This window comes from Apodemus sylvaticus, chromosome 19 (assembly GCF_947179515.1).
Source record: "Apodemus sylvaticus chromosome 19, mApoSyl1.1, whole genome shotgun sequence".
Lineage (NCBI taxonomy): Eukaryota > Metazoa > Chordata > Mammalia > Rodentia > Muridae > Apodemus > Apodemus sylvaticus.
The window spans coordinates 2,879,770-2,895,297 of NC_067490.1; the positions used below are offsets into that span (position 1 = coordinate 2,879,770).

Below are 15,528 nucleotides of genomic sequence, written 5' to 3' on the forward strand. Positions count from 1 at the left end.
TCAATAGCCACTAGCTGGCATCTTTATTGATAGATCATGAATCAGTTGTGGTACAGGACCTTCAGAGATCACATGCAGATTCATGATCAAAGCATCAGAACCACACCCTACATCTCACCTTTTTTGTCCAATTGAAACAGAAACTCTTCCCTCAGATATAAATTGAACAAAACCATAATAATCATGTAAATTACAGAGGATGTGAAAATGACAAAGTGCTAGATGTGACAATTAATATCTAGTCCATCATGTTTGTCAATTAGATAAAGTACTTTACCATAATTCTGAACTTAAAAACTTACAATTCTATCCCTGAAGTATTTTTACACCTGAAACTCAATCTGGAAATCATGTCTTTCAGTCTATAACCTCTCTCTCAAGGCTGAACTACTTGAATTTGATTTTGAGATTATAACTAGTCTTTAACCCTACTAGAAATCCAGGAACAAATTAAATATTACCAGAGTATATAGGAAGCACCAAACATAGCTTCCTAAACATAAAAACAATTATACAGACAGGTGACTATCTAGACAGTCCATAATTTCTTATAATATTGGAGCATCTGTCTTCAGCCTTCTGGCCCAGAACCATCTGGCAGACGTCTCATGAAGGAGGACATAGGAAGGACCAGCGTTCCCTGTCTTGGCAGAGGTTAGTAGTCGACTACCCCACTTCTGTTTGTCCTTCTGGACAGTATATTATCTATAGATGATATAAGCAATATCTGTCCAGTGGCTACCTTGCCACAATAAGTAACCTTGCCTGGAGGTAAAGACGTCCTGTTCTTCTTTGTAAGGGAATGGGGGAAGTCGACAGAAACATATATGTCTCATAGTCAAAAGATCCTTAATAATGAAATAACATTAAATGTCACTTTCTGTGAAGTTTTTGCTGAGTACTGTCCTCCTCCGACCTCTCCCGACCTCATCCCTCATGTTCTGATCCCTCCACCCCTGTACAGTCCTTATCATCGTCCTTACCCCATTCCAACCCCATTGCAGTTGTCTCTCTGAGTACTGTCCTCCTCCAACCTCTCCCGACTGATCCCTCATGTTCTGATCCCAAACCCATCCTGAAGTCCCTCGTCCCCACCCACCCACAACCACCCACAATGTCTATTCCATTTCTCCCTCTCAATGAGTCCTGGCTGTGTCCTTGTCCCTGCGTGATAATTAACCTATTCCCACACACACTCCTCCTCTTCCCCCCTGCGAAGCTCCTCAATCTCTACCCACTCTCCAGCCCTCACTCCTCCACGGCTTTCCACACCTGCACCTCACCCTCTATTCTTCCTTCACTGCGCAGTGCCCTCCCCCACAGTTACCCATAATGCAGCAGGATGGCAGAGAAACCTCTGTCAGCGTGAGATCTGAATGAGGAGACAGTGGGGTCCCCATGTGTGAGGTTGAGGTCAGAGGTTGTCCTTGCCTTGCTCTGTACAACCATGAAACCAACTTCCACACAACACCATTCTTTACTTTAAAAATGGTCACCAGAATAACAAAATAAAATAATTCTTTTGTAACAGTCAGTTCAATTTCTCTATACCACTACAAATACACTTTCATGTCCACCTATATTTTGTCACACCTGCTCAGTTCTGTCTTGTTTGGACCCAAGGAAACCATACAGACTATACAAATAAGAGAACGCCACTATGTGTCTATAAAACTTTATTAATAGATCCTGAAAATTGAGACTCTCATGAGTTTTACACACCACAAAGAGCTACTTGATATTTATAAGATATAGAAACACTTAATATAAAGTTACATTAGATATAAATATTTACAAGAAACAAAAAAAACAGTTTAAACCAATTGGAGTCATAGTTGTTTTTTTCAGTTCTCACTGGGAGAAGCAATTATTGATAAATTCAGAATACATTCAAAGAGAAATGATTGAAGTGGATGAGGCTGTCTGTTTGGTTGTTCTGTTTTGTCTTACACTCTGAGGGTTGCACTCAGGACTCCACGCTGACAGAGCTGAAGCGCAGTGACTGGAGCAGCAGGAAGCTGAGCGCTTGTGCCTCAAGCACAGGCAGGAAGCAGAGAGGGCAGCTGGGGGTGATGCCCTGTTCTGAAGCTTCAAAGCCCGCCCCAGGGACACACTTCCTCAGGTCATGTGACCCAAATCTACCAACACTGTACAACCAACTGAAGAGCAACAATCCAAACACGTCTATGTATGGGGGATGTTTGCATTCAAGCCAACACAAGATAGCCTGGGTTACATGGGATCTTCTCTTTAAAGACAGACAGACAGACAGACAATAATTGATAGATAGATAGATAGATAGATAGATAGATAGATAGATAGATGATAGATAGATAGATAGACAGATAGATAATAGACAACTAAACAATAAAAAGTTAAAATACATGAGGCCAGCCTTTATAAAGCATAAATTAATTTCTGTAGTCATATGTATAAATCTGTAAGAAAAAGACTCCAATGTAGAAATCAAAGATTTGTGTAAGAATCCAAGGCAGATTCTGATATAACAATAAGACTGGTTCATGGAGATGGATGGACAGATCACTGTCCACAGAGAAGGTCCACTTCAAGGAACGACCTAGGATCCAGAAATCCCATCACCAGGAACAAAGGTAGAAGTCAAGAAGTCGTGGGTCAGACATCTGCTCCCCCATATTCACTACAGCATTGGTCACAGGGTCGAGACACAGATCAGACCCGAGGAGCCCAAGGCCAGATGAACAAATTGAAACAATGTCCACTCGGCCCTCGGTCTGCTGCATGACAACTGTCCAAAACCCAATAAAATGCCACTTAACACCAGCAGGAAAATGCCTTCCCCGAGCTCATGCCAGCCTGAGTGACATCCGCTGAAACAACAGTCAGGGCTTATCCTCCACCACCTGACACACAGCATGGCCTCGCTGCAGCCACAGCCACAGCCTCAGAATCAGACTGAGGAGCAGTGGGTGAGGCTCCAGGCCCTTCCAGCACTCGTGGGGGCTTTGGCCTGTGGCTTCTACACTCCCACAAGGAGTCACACTGAAGACTTAGGCGGTGATGCACACTATGGGAGCAGAGTGTCCCTGGCACGCTGGAGGAATGGAGAGCCTTCCCCCTTTTTGCCCTCCTCTTGTTGCTCCCCTTCCTCCCCCTCCTCTCCCTCCTCCCTCTCAGACACACTTGCCATGGAGCTGATAGTCATTGAAACATTTCCAGACTTAATCCTGAAGTATGGAAAAAGAGTCCCAGAGAAGTAATCCTCATGGAAGGAGAAGATGTGGGACATGTCACTCAGGTTATTGAAGGAGATGTCACATTCAGTGTAGTCCACCACCACCCGCACACTCTGTGGAGCTTGCCTGATGGATAATGAAGCCCTCTGAGAGTCGATATAGGCAGAATATCTACTCCAATACTGCCCCACAGTAAAAAAAAAAAAAAAAAAAAAATCTGGATTGTCAAAATAGAAGTTTTTCCTGTCCACACCTTCCCTACAGACCCCCAGAACGCATCTGCTGCATTTTCCATTTCTTAGCTTCCCCTCCCACAGATATCTTCCAGAAGACATGCCTTCACTTCCTAACACACTGAAGAGCTCATCCAAGCACATGATGGTGTCCTTCCGGGTCACACTCATCCTGTCCTGGGAGATGAGAAGTGGGCAGAGGCTGGATCCAGAGTGAAAGTTCCTGTAGAGAGAGTTACCAGTCATGGGAGGTCCTGTCCAGTATCCAGAAGAGGCTGCCCCCACCTCCATCTCATAATATCTTAGATTATTCTAGGGGGTTAAGTCCCTCACATAAGAGCCTTGTGGCTCAAACCCAGGTCTTGCAAGCAGAGGGAAGGAAGAAATGCCGAATTAGGGGTGACAACAAGGCACTGGTGAAGGAGACCAGCTTAGTGACTGTCACCTCTGCCATCCACACCACAGAAGCCATCAACACCCTAGTCACCACAGAGGAGAGGAGAGACCAGAGCCATGGGAAGCACAGGAGGAGTGTCCCTAAGGAACACAGAGTCACTCACAGGCCTGGAAGTGCTCCTTGCGCCAATCTACAAGAGAAACACAGATCAGGTGAGGGGTTTCAGAGACTATGCCCATCCAGTCAGCAGGGGTCCTCAGAAACACAGGCTTTCTGAACACAGGGGATCCAAAGTGGGAGTTGTGGGAACAATATGCTAGTCACACACACACACAGTGGGAGAGAGATATACATATAAAACACACACATATGGGGCTGGAGAGATGGCTCAGAGGTTAAGAGCACTGACTGCTCTTCCAGAGGTCCTGAGTTCAAATCCCAGCAACCACATGGTGGTTCACAACCATCCATAATGAAATCTGGCACCCTCTTCTGGTGTGTCCGAAGACAGCTACAGTGTACTTATGTATAATAAATTAAAATAAAAAAAACCACACATACACACAGAGAGAGATTTGATGCATATTAAACACACACATACAAACACATGAATACAAACATGAACAGAGACAGACAGAGAGGTATAAAACACACACAGAGAGGGAGGGAGAGATACACATAAAACACACATACATACACACATAAACGAAGAGAGACATCTAAAACACACATGCACATACACACACACAAAGGAAGAGAGATACACACATAAAAACACACATATAAACACACAAATACACATCTGCTGTAGTCCTCCCATAAAGACTGGAACAGTGGACTTAACATCCATCCCTAATAAAGGCAGAAAAGCATCCTCTCACTGTGCCTTGTCAGGTCCCAGACACAAACATCCTGGAAGCCAGACATCCTTGAATCAGAACTTTTCCAAGAATGGGAGGAAGGGACGGTGATGAAGCAGGAGGCCGGTGAATTTGAGAACAATCTAAGCTCCATGAGGAGTTAGAGACAACGTGGAGCCACACCCTAAGACCCTGTCTGAGAAAGCGGCCCCATGGGTGATACTCAGCAGTACAGAGCCTGCAAGGCCTGGTGTTTGGTCTTACAGAACAACACTCAAACGAAAGTCCAAGACCACTTGATGCTCTTGCAGAAGACATGGCTTCAGTTCCCAGCATGCTCAGGGATGCTCATGACCATCTGTAACTGAGGTTCCGGGAGAATAACACACTCACCTGGACTCCAGGTATACACGTGGCTCACAGACACACATTCAAGAACAGTCATTCACAGAATAAATAAACAGATGGATGGATGGATGGATGGATGGATGGATGGATGGACGATAGACAGGTGATAGGTAGATAGATAGATAGACAGATAGATAGATAGATAGATGATAGATAATAGATAGAAAGATAGATAGATAGATACATAGATACATAGATAGATAGATAGATAGATAGATAGATAGATAGATAGATAGATAGATAATAGATAGATAGATAGATAGATAGATAGATAGATAGATATGGTAGATCTTTTTAAAAAGAGAGATAATGCTTAATAGCAATTCTAACTCACATGTCGGTTCCCCTAATGCAACCATCACCGGAAGCTGAGCGTGACTTCACGTTGATCACACATGTCTCAACAAGACCCTAAATATCCTGGAGGCACTGGACACCAGAATCAGAACACATGATCAAAACACACAACCCCTGAGTACCTGGAGTCTCTGTGGCCTCTGAAGAAGGAAACAACAGGGACCAAAATGCCAAGCACAGACAAGGAGACAGAGGTGTGTGTGTGTGTGTGTGTGTGTGTGTGTGTGTGTGTGTGTGTGTGTCTGTGTGTCTGTGTGTCTGTGTCTGTGTGTCTGTGACAGAGACAGTGAGACAGAGAGACATAAAGAGACAGAGAAAGATGAGAGAGAATATGGGAGAGAAAGAGGGAGAGGGAAGGGGATGTGTAGGTGGAGGCAGAGATTGTGTGTGTGTGTGTGTGTGTGTGTGTGTGTGTGTGTGTGTGTGTGTGTGTGTAAGAGAGAGAAACAGAGAGACAGGGACAGAGACAGAGAATAGCAATAGACCAGAGGACAAGAAAGAAAAGGAACTCATAACTAAGACTAAAGCACAGGAACTACAACGTTCAGGAGGACACAGAAACAAAGACAAACTTAGGGAGAGCTGATTCCCAAACCTGCTAGGCTGGTTTCTGGAATCTTCTGAAGGCAGCACTTCTGATCCTCAAGGACATCATGACCTTCCTCCACAGTCTCTGCTAGCATCCCTTCTGAAGGTGAGGCTATGCATAGGAGGAGAGAGGACCCCGAGGAGCTGGCCCCTGCAGGATGCAGATGAAGCAGAGTGTTATGGGAAATTTCCTGGACTGCAGAGCAGAAAAATAGCATTGTAGGGTGAGTTCCCCCATTGCCTCCTGTATGACGTTTACAAATAGGGTTTTTTAATGTGTTTATTTTACATGTGTGAGTGCTCTATTTGTATGTACACCTGCATACCAGAAGAGGGCATCAAATCCCATTACAAATGATAGTGAGTCACCAAGTGATTGCTGAGAATTGAACTAAGGCCCTCTGGGTGTGCATACAGTGCTCTTAACCTTTGAGCCATCTCTCCAGCCCTTCTGTGTGGCTTTCAGCTGTAAAATAGCTGCATCTGCTTCAAAGAGGAAAATAAAAACAGGAGTGGCCACCACACTACTGTCTATAATTGTCCAGCTTCACTGCTAACAAACAAAGCATTGCAATGTGAGAAAATACCTTAGAGAATAAAATAAAGTTATTCAACAACTATCAAAAACGTTACATCAGCTCTTCTTTAGAAGATATATTGGAAGTGTGCTGAAGAAGAGAATGTTGATAATAAGTGTGGTATGAAGTGAATTCGTGGGAGAAGCACCCAGTGTTCCTCAGGTGAAACGACTCTAAAGCCAGGGACATTTATACCAGGAGCACGCAGATGACAATCTCCTTCCCATGGAGGGAAGCAACCCAAGTCTCTACCCATCACCCTGATCAGCACCTTCAGGAGCTGAGGGAACAGACCCCTGGAGGACGACTGAGGAATGGGTGCAGGTCAGATTGCTGGCTCTGTGACCTCCTTCACTGATGAACATGTTTTGCTGGTTAGGTGCTGTCACTATTGAAAAGCTAGAGTCATCTGAGAGGAGGGAGACTCAACTGAGAAAATGACCCCAAAAGACTGGCCGTATGCAAGGCAATGGGGTTTTTCTTGATTGACTGATTGATTGATGTAGAAGGGGCCTGCCCACTGTGGGCGGTGCCACCCCTACACAGGTGATCCTGGACTGGGCCAGCAAGACAGTTGAAGAAGCCATTGGAAGCAAACAAGGAAGCAGGCTTCCTCTGTGGTCTCTTGTCCCTTCCCCCACAGCATTGAGCTGGCTGGCAGCCCCCACTCTCCCGCTGGTGTTATCTCCTGCCCTTGCTCCTTGCGCTTTCACCTTGATGACCAAGGCTGCCTCCGAGGAGTCTCACCTGGAGGCCAGCAGAGACCCGCCAGACTTAAAGCAGGCGACCCGCTGAGAAATGGAGCCAAGGAGTTCACAGCCGGATCCTTGATGTTGGGGGGCAGGGTTGTTTCCTAAAGACTATATATCTTGGCAAAATAATCCTAAAGTCAGTCTTGATCGGCAACTGTCCTTTCAACTCATCTCTCTTTCGCCCCCTTCCCGTGTAACCCCAGAATTCTCTTCCAGGTCCCCGGTTCACATGTGGCCGTGGGCGGCTACAGTATCTGCTTCAGATCCTGATCCAGGTCCCTGCTCTAGGTCCCTGCCTTGAGTTCCTGCCCTGGTTTTCCCCAATGACAAATGGTGGTTTGAAAATGTGTACAACAAATAAACCGTTCTCTCCCCAAATGACCTTAGTTTATTACAGCAATAGAAACCTACCTAAGACACTTTCCTTAAAGAAATTTTAATACTGCAGTCTGATCACAGGTGCAGACAGAAGTCGAGAGCTTGTGGAGCCCAAGGGAGCAATAAAAGTATCAGGAAGTGGTTGAATTAAGACACAGGGCATATGACAAACCCAGGAGTCATGTAATTTCCAGCTCGTGGGCAGAGATCAGAAGGAGCCTAAACACCAGGCTTCCACCTTCTAGAAAATTCCACTTCTGTCCCCAAAAGAGGTACCTGCTCTGCCTAGCATCAAGGAGAGGACACACATGGAACTATGGGATACTGGGGCTGTCATTCACCTGCACTGTAGGCTGCTTTCCTTCCATCTGAAAAAGCAACACACAGGAGTCAAGAGAGCTACTGGGCTCCGGAGGGGAGCAGAGGGCTCAGCAGGAAAAGCAGCACTCACCGAGCTTGTCCATGAGTGTGCCTGAAAAGAGAGAGGAGATGGAGTCTGTACACTTGGCAGGAAGAAAGGAAACACAGATTGGGTTCCTGATACTCTGGACTACAGACCACCTGACCCAAAAGACTCAGCCATCTTCTCTGGGGTTTTATTTGGCCCACTACTCTGATCTCAGAACTCTGGACCCTCCTGTCCTTCTCTGCTATGGTGACTTACAAATAGTACACAGATCATCTTCCATTGTCTTCTGTAACTCACGCTGAATCCGCTGCACCTTCAAACTTGCAGAATGTACTCTTTTGAGGACATAGATTGCCCCTAAGACTAGAAGTCCCATGATGGTCAGGATCACGATAAAAGCTGACTTCAGTAAAGTGGCCTGAGGGAAGAAGGACTCTGTGGCCCAGACAGAGAGCCAGAGATAAGTAAACCTGAGGACAGGCAGCCCAGCACACTCCAGGAAGACCGTCACAACCCAGGCTCTATAGAGTGACAGACAGCTCTCACCTGGGATGAATATGGGCGTGGCTTTCTTCTGACCCAAGATGGGATTGAAGGTGGAGCAGATCACATTCCCCACAGAACTGTCTCTCACCACCAGTGAGGTCTCTGTGCTGAACAGTCCTCCAGCATCTTTAGTGTGGGTCTCAGAGAATGCTGGGAGATTCTCTCCTCTGGAGTCTATCCACCGCACCTGAGGCTCTGGGTACCACCCTGAAGTCATGCACACAACACACACTCCACCATCTTCTGGACCTTTGATGTACACTTTAGGAATAGTTCCCATTGCTGTAGGAGGAAAGATATGAACACTCTAGGAGGCTGAGGAACACCAAGAACAACTATGTGACTCATGGGAACAGTTCACAGGGCAGATGGGGATTGAAGGGGAAAGGATTCCTGGATTGGAACTATGTTGAGTCCCTGTTGCCTGACAGAGGAAAGATAAGAGAGCCCACTGTGGGGAACAGAACGCTCCTTTATCCTGAGGAAAATGAAGGAAGTTGAACACACAAGCCCTGAGGTGGGAACCAGCACTCCATCTGTCCATTATCCACACACCTGTGACCCTCTCAACAGGCTCACGCCCAGCTCTCCTCTCCAGGGAAGACAGGCATTGAGCATCCTTCCTTCCTCCCCTCAGTCACAGTCTTTAGCATTGACCACCACTTCTCACTGACTGCTCACTGACACACAGCGACTTTCCTGCCGACATCTCTAAACTATACATTACCACAGCGGGTATTTTCATAATGCCAACAGGATCCCTGGTCCACAGAACTAGACTCAGCACACTTCAGGAGATCCACACATAGAATTTGGGTTGAATTAATCTATCAAGGAATGCACTACCTATTTCTCATCTCAAAATGGGAACCCAAAATAGGTAGAGATAAAAATGAGAGACCAAAGCATCCATGTGAGCCCAGCACTGCACAGCAAGGAGTCTGGCCGACATGAGAATGTCTCTCAGAACACACAAGAAAGTAAGGGGCTGAGTGCTGTGACCCCTCCATGTCCTCCCACACGCAGGTCATCCAAGAATTATAGAACAGGGATCAGTTAACCAACCTGCCACCTTCAGTTCCAAGATGGCCTCTTCATAGAACAGTCCCTGTTTGAAGTGGCAGACGTATATCCCACTATCTGATAGCTGGACATTTTGGATCCTGATAGCAGCCTTGCCTTGATGGAACTGGTCCTTCACCAGTGAGGTGCGCTGTGAATATGCAAGGATCTGCCCTTCCTTCTGCTCCTCTTGCTTCCGGTAGACAAGTACTGCTTCTGAGAATCTGTCACGGAACCACCTCAGCTCTTGCATGTTCTCCACATTCATAGCTGGAAACACGGAGCAGGGAAGGACAGCTTCCCCACCTGGTGCAGCCACAATGGGGTCTGAGGGACCAAAGACCCGGAACTGCTCTGTGGACACAGATGTGGCAGTGAGAGGCGGGAGACACACAGGACGATGCAGAGAACACACTCTGAGGGGATATCATCCCAGCAGAAAGCAAGCGATGGATGGGGCTGCTCTGGGCATGTGCAGTACGCATCCATCACTAATGCATTCATGTTCAAGTTATCTTTGAATATAGCAGTACACCCCATAAATGGTGCAAAAAGAAAACATATTTCTGCCTGTAACCCTGACCCCAGACCCTTCCATGAAGGAATTTCTTGTGTATTCTTCCAGCTTGCATGTAGCTGGTCATCAGATGCACTTCAGGTAACTGAATCTTCAGTGAGAGCACTAGCCTCAGTATGTTTGGGTGGGTTCAAGAGCATACATTTATAAAGATCACCACAGACACTCACAGAGTTGGTTACATGGCCACACTTTGGGAGACACAGGTGTAACTGGCTGGTCTCATACAAGACCCACAAAAGTCCCAATACCCAATCCTAAATCTCATTATCAGCCAATTTCTTCATCCACTGAATAATGTGAATATTAAAACATAGAGTCAAGGCTGAAAAGATAGCTGAATGATTAACATACAGGAGATTCCTCCAGAGGACGCAGGTTCAATTTCCAGCACCCACAGGATGGTTCATAACTATGTATAACTCCCTACTGGATTCTGTGGGCATGAGGCATACAGGTGTTACACAGACATACATTTGGGGGAAAGGCCCATGCACATGAAATAAAGTATACAGAGCCAAAGGACACTTCTCTGAAACAACCACCTGCATTGCAGGTGCCCAATGACTTCTTGATAAAGAAGGAAGATTGTCTGGCTCAGGCTGGGAACCCTTGGTCCTCTAAACCTGAAGGATTTTGACACAGGCACTGTGTTGCCAAGAGCCCCCTGTCTCACGCCACTGCTCTGTTTGTGTCTAGCACACTGCTGCCACTGGACAGAGCAGGACACCTGTGTGCTGTCTCCTAACCCCCACATCTGTGACCCTTACAAGGAGTCAAAGGCTGCCCCTGCTCTACCCAGAGCTAATCCTTGAGCATTTAACACCAGGGATCACTAGGACCTCAGGGCTGCTCCCAACTCCCCACCTCGCTCCTGCTCCTCTGTCCCTGGGTCATTCTGCTACAGCCAACACTGGACTCTGCAGCTCCTCACGCCCCAGGCACACTGCCAGTCCAAGGCTCTCCGACTGTGCTCCCCAGGTAGGATCCGGCTATGGAGCGCAGGCTGGCCAAGGACTCACAATGTTCCAGTGTCAGCCTCTCAAAGGCTAATGCAGGTATTCCCAACTGAGAATGTTGTTACTCACTCACAGTAAATGGAAAGATGGGAAAACCCTGGATGCCAGGTTAAAGTGAATCTCCTGCACATCTCACATGCAGAACACCTGCCAAATCCTACCCACGGTAGGGAGACATGGGAAGAGAGAGCAGGACAGACTCACTTGTGGTCACCCAGGTAAACAGCTGTGTGAGGCAGAAGACACTGAAGAGCAGAGAGGGCTTGCAGTGATTTTCCATGTCCTCAGAGCTAAAGAGAAAAAATGGGAGAGTCAGATCATGACCCTGGGCGGTGGTGGCGCACGCCTGTAATCCCAGCACTTGGGAGGCAGAGGCAGGGGGATTTCTGAGTTTGAGGCCATCCTGGTCTACAGAGTGAGTTCCAGGACAGTCAGGGCTACACAGAGAAACCTGTCTCAGAAAAAAAAAAAAAAAAAGACCGTCAGGCAGGAGATAAGAGGCTAGTTCCACCGAGATGTTGGATTCCTCCTGAGAGACAGCATCGCTCAGGGTAGAGATCAACCCACAGAACCAAAACACATCCATGCTCACAGGGCAAAGGCTCCACACAAGCGACTCCTGTCAGACCTTCAGAAGACTGGGCGGCTGGGGACATCCAAGTCATCTAAGAGGAAGCTCTCCCTTTCCTTCCCACCTCAGCCCCGGCTCAGGGGCAGCCATGCTCTACTCAGAAATATAGGCCCTTCCTGTCTCAGAGCCTTGAGGAGAACCCAGTATAGACACCATGACTCCAACTCCCCCTCATCCACAAACTTCCTGTGACCCCAAGACATGAAGCATATGCCCAGCCCCTCCCTCAGGAATAGCTTGTCCTCTGTGTTCTATGGCTCCACAACTGTGACCAGTGCCGCATGGGCGTCTTCAGAACCTCCCTAGCCCAGGCTAGCCCCTGCCATAGCTCCTTTACACTTGGCAGGTGCCACACACACATGACCAACAGCACAGGTTTGTCCTCATAGTCTCTGCTGATAAAGACCAAGCTGGGTGTACACAGGGTTGAAAGGAACAGGAAAAGACTCTTTTCTTCCCAAACCACCTGCTGTTTGGAAGGATAGAGGGTGAGGAGCGAGCCTAAAGGCCTGAGAAGGACAAACTTAGGGGACCTCTGAGCTGTCTCCAGGCTGAGCCACCAGGGAGGTGACCTGCTGGGACTCACTCAGCACAATCTCCTCTCTGCTTCTGCTGCACACCCCAGCTGTCTTCAGTGCCCACCTACCTGCTTCTCTTTGCCCCCAGCTTTGAAAGGCTGTGACTTCATCAGGAACAGCTCAGGGACAACGGGACCCAGCAGACCGCAAATCCTCCTCTCACACCTCAGCCCAGTTCCAAGGGACTCTCACAGCTCTAAGCAGGGCTCGCCCCAATGCCAGCATCCATTTTCCTCAACTCCAGGATCAATCTCTAGAGTAGCAGACAGCAGTGCAGCAAGTTGTCGCAGCCTCTCCAGAGCCGACAATGAAGACTACAATGATGATGACCTCGGTGATGGTGGCAGGGGCAGTGGACAGGCTGGTGTCACTGCCTATTCAAGCAGTGCCCTTTGAGCCAACAGAGCGATTATACTATCAGCCTCCAAAACTGAAAGCTACAGGAATGTGACCTGGACATATGTTCCTTCTGAATGTGACATTCGGTCAGAAAGAGATGAAGGTTCACCTCATCACCCCAACCACACCCCACTCCCACCTCACCACCTCAACCACACCCCACTCCCACCTCACCACCCCAACCACACCCCACTCCCACCTCACCACCTCAACCACACCCCACTCCCACCTCAACACCTCAACCACACCCCACTCCCACCTCACCACCTCAACCACACTCCACTCCCACCTCACCACCCCAACCACACACTGTCCAATGGGGACACTTCTCAGACCTACACTTTGAGGAATGTTAAAAGATGACACAAAGAAGACAACAAAACTTACAGCTTCTGTTTTAAGCAATCAGAAGCGGCTCACATCTGCACACAACAGAGTTAGGTCAATGCCTGTCACAGCTCCAAACAGAGATGGTGTCATGAGCCCAGGTCTAGCTGCAGTAACTACCAAGATGAGGGGAAGGTATGTCCTCCTGAAACATGTAGTTTCTACCACAATCCCTGCCTCATCCGCAGCCCAGGACAAACCCAGCACCTAAGAGCAGGAACCTGCAAGGGACCTTGGACTCCAGGTGCCTGAATATCACAAACCTTATCTCCTCCTGAGTCCCCACCCCATGCCTCCCAAAGGGATGACTGGTGAAGGCGATGAGCAGGAGCAGATCGGAGAGCCTTAGAGGACACGGAGGAAAACCAGAGGGGATGTGCGGTGTCTTCTCACAGGGCACCAAAGGCACAGCCAGCTGTATTGTCAGTAGGTGTTAATAAAGAATCCATAGATGACTGCTCTTATAGACACATGATCCTGACACTGTACACTAACCATCACCATAACCATAACCCAAACCCTAACACTAACCATCACCATAACCCCAACACTAACCCTAACCCTAACACTAACACTAACACTAACTCTAACCCTAACAACACTAACCCTAACCACAGCCATAACTTCTCAGAAGGTAGAGGAAGGACGATCAGGAACACAAGCTGTCCTTAACTACATAGTGAGTTCAAGGTCAGCCTGAGCTATGTGAGCCCTGCCTCACAGGCTGGAGCTCTGAGTAACAGAGCACATGTCTGTAATACCGGCAATGGTGGAGCACAGGGATCTCAGTTCATTCTAGTCCAGCCTGCTCTACACATCCAGTTCCAGGCCACCTCTGTCGTGGGCTCCTCGCTCAAAAGGAAAAAGAAAAGGCAAAAAGGAAGAAGGAAAGAAGGAAAGAAGGAAAGGAAAGAAGGAAGGAGGGAGGGAGGGATGGAGGGAGAGAGGGAGGGATGAAGGGAGGGATGAAGGGAGGGAGGGAGGGAAAGATCAGCAGCAAACAGGAGGTGACATCATGATTAAGCAGATAAAGGCATTGCCCCCAAGCTTGACAACCTGAGGGTGACTGTGGACCCACCTGAGGGTGAGAACAGACCTGACCACCATCCTGGACCTCCATGTGGGAGCCATGACAGGGCACACTGGTTCCCACTTGACTGTACTCACACAGAGGCCCACACTATACACCCAATAACAGATGAAGACTCCTCTTCAAAGATGCACTTTTGTGCAGTGTGGAAGCATGTTTTACCTGCATGTCCTATGTGCATCTCATGTGTGCCTGGGTTCACAGAGTTGGTAGCATTAGGGCAGGGGAAATGGAGCGGTGGGTGTTTGTGCACAGTTATGTGGGTGTGGGAACTGAACCCTGGTCCTCTGCAAGAGCAGCAAGCACTCTTATCCACTGAGCCCTCTCTCCAGCCCCATAAAGAATTTTTTGCATTGGGACCAATAAAAGGCTTCTCTCAAGTGCACTTTTTCTGGTGACTTTTGATCACTATCACTTGTAGCATAAAAAGGAGACAATGAATATGGTACTGGGCTAGCTCTGGCAAACTGGCATCAGTGGGTACTCAGAGACAAGAGGATGTGATTCTTGTAGTCAATTTGATGCCATGTGGAATTAAGTAAACCAAAACAATGGAGGGCACACCTGAGAAGTAATTTTACTTAATTTCAATTAGAAAAATCTATTTATTTTTTAAAAATATTTATTTATTCATTTATTTAATATATATGTGAGTACACTGTAGCTGTCTTCAGACACACCAGAAGAGGGCATCAGATCCCATTACAGATGGTTGTGAGCCACCATGTCGTTCCTGGGAATTGAACTCAGGACCACTGGAAGAGCAATCAGTGCTCTTAACTGCTGAGCCATCTCTCCAGCCCCATATTTATTTTTTTATAGACAGGGTTTCTCCTAGTAGACTTGGCTGTACTGAAACTCACTCTGTAGACTAGGATGGCCACAAACCTAAAGATCCACATGTCTTTGGGGATTTGAGGCAAAAGCTACCTCTGCCCAGTCGAGATCCACTTTTTTTTATTTCTATATTTATTTATTTATTTATTTATTTATTTATTTATTTACTTTACATCCTGACCACAGTTTACCCTCCCTCCTCTCCACCTCATCCTTCAAACCCCACC

General features: G+C 47.4%; 1 protein-coding gene across 1 annotated transcript; it reads right to left on the minus strand.

Moving 5' to 3' along the window:
• Positions 1 to 2,965: 2,965 nt before the first annotated feature.
• LOC127669816 (butyrophilin subfamily 1 member A1-like) lies at positions 2,966 to 11,998 on the minus strand. The gene is given in 12 exon segments (XM_052164037.1): positions 2,966 to 3,639; positions 3,642 to 3,671; positions 4,009 to 4,035; positions 6,066 to 6,073; positions 6,121 to 6,143; positions 8,112 to 8,134; positions 8,218 to 8,238; positions 8,431 to 8,610; positions 8,722 to 9,003; positions 9,787 to 10,137; positions 11,584 to 11,669; positions 11,972 to 11,998. Coding segments are annotated over 11 exon segments (1,614 nt in total). The 5' UTR covers positions 11,660 to 11,669; positions 11,972 to 11,998; the 3' UTR covers positions 2,966 to 3,046.
• Between the last annotated feature and the right edge of the window lie 3,530 nt (positions 11,999 to 15,528).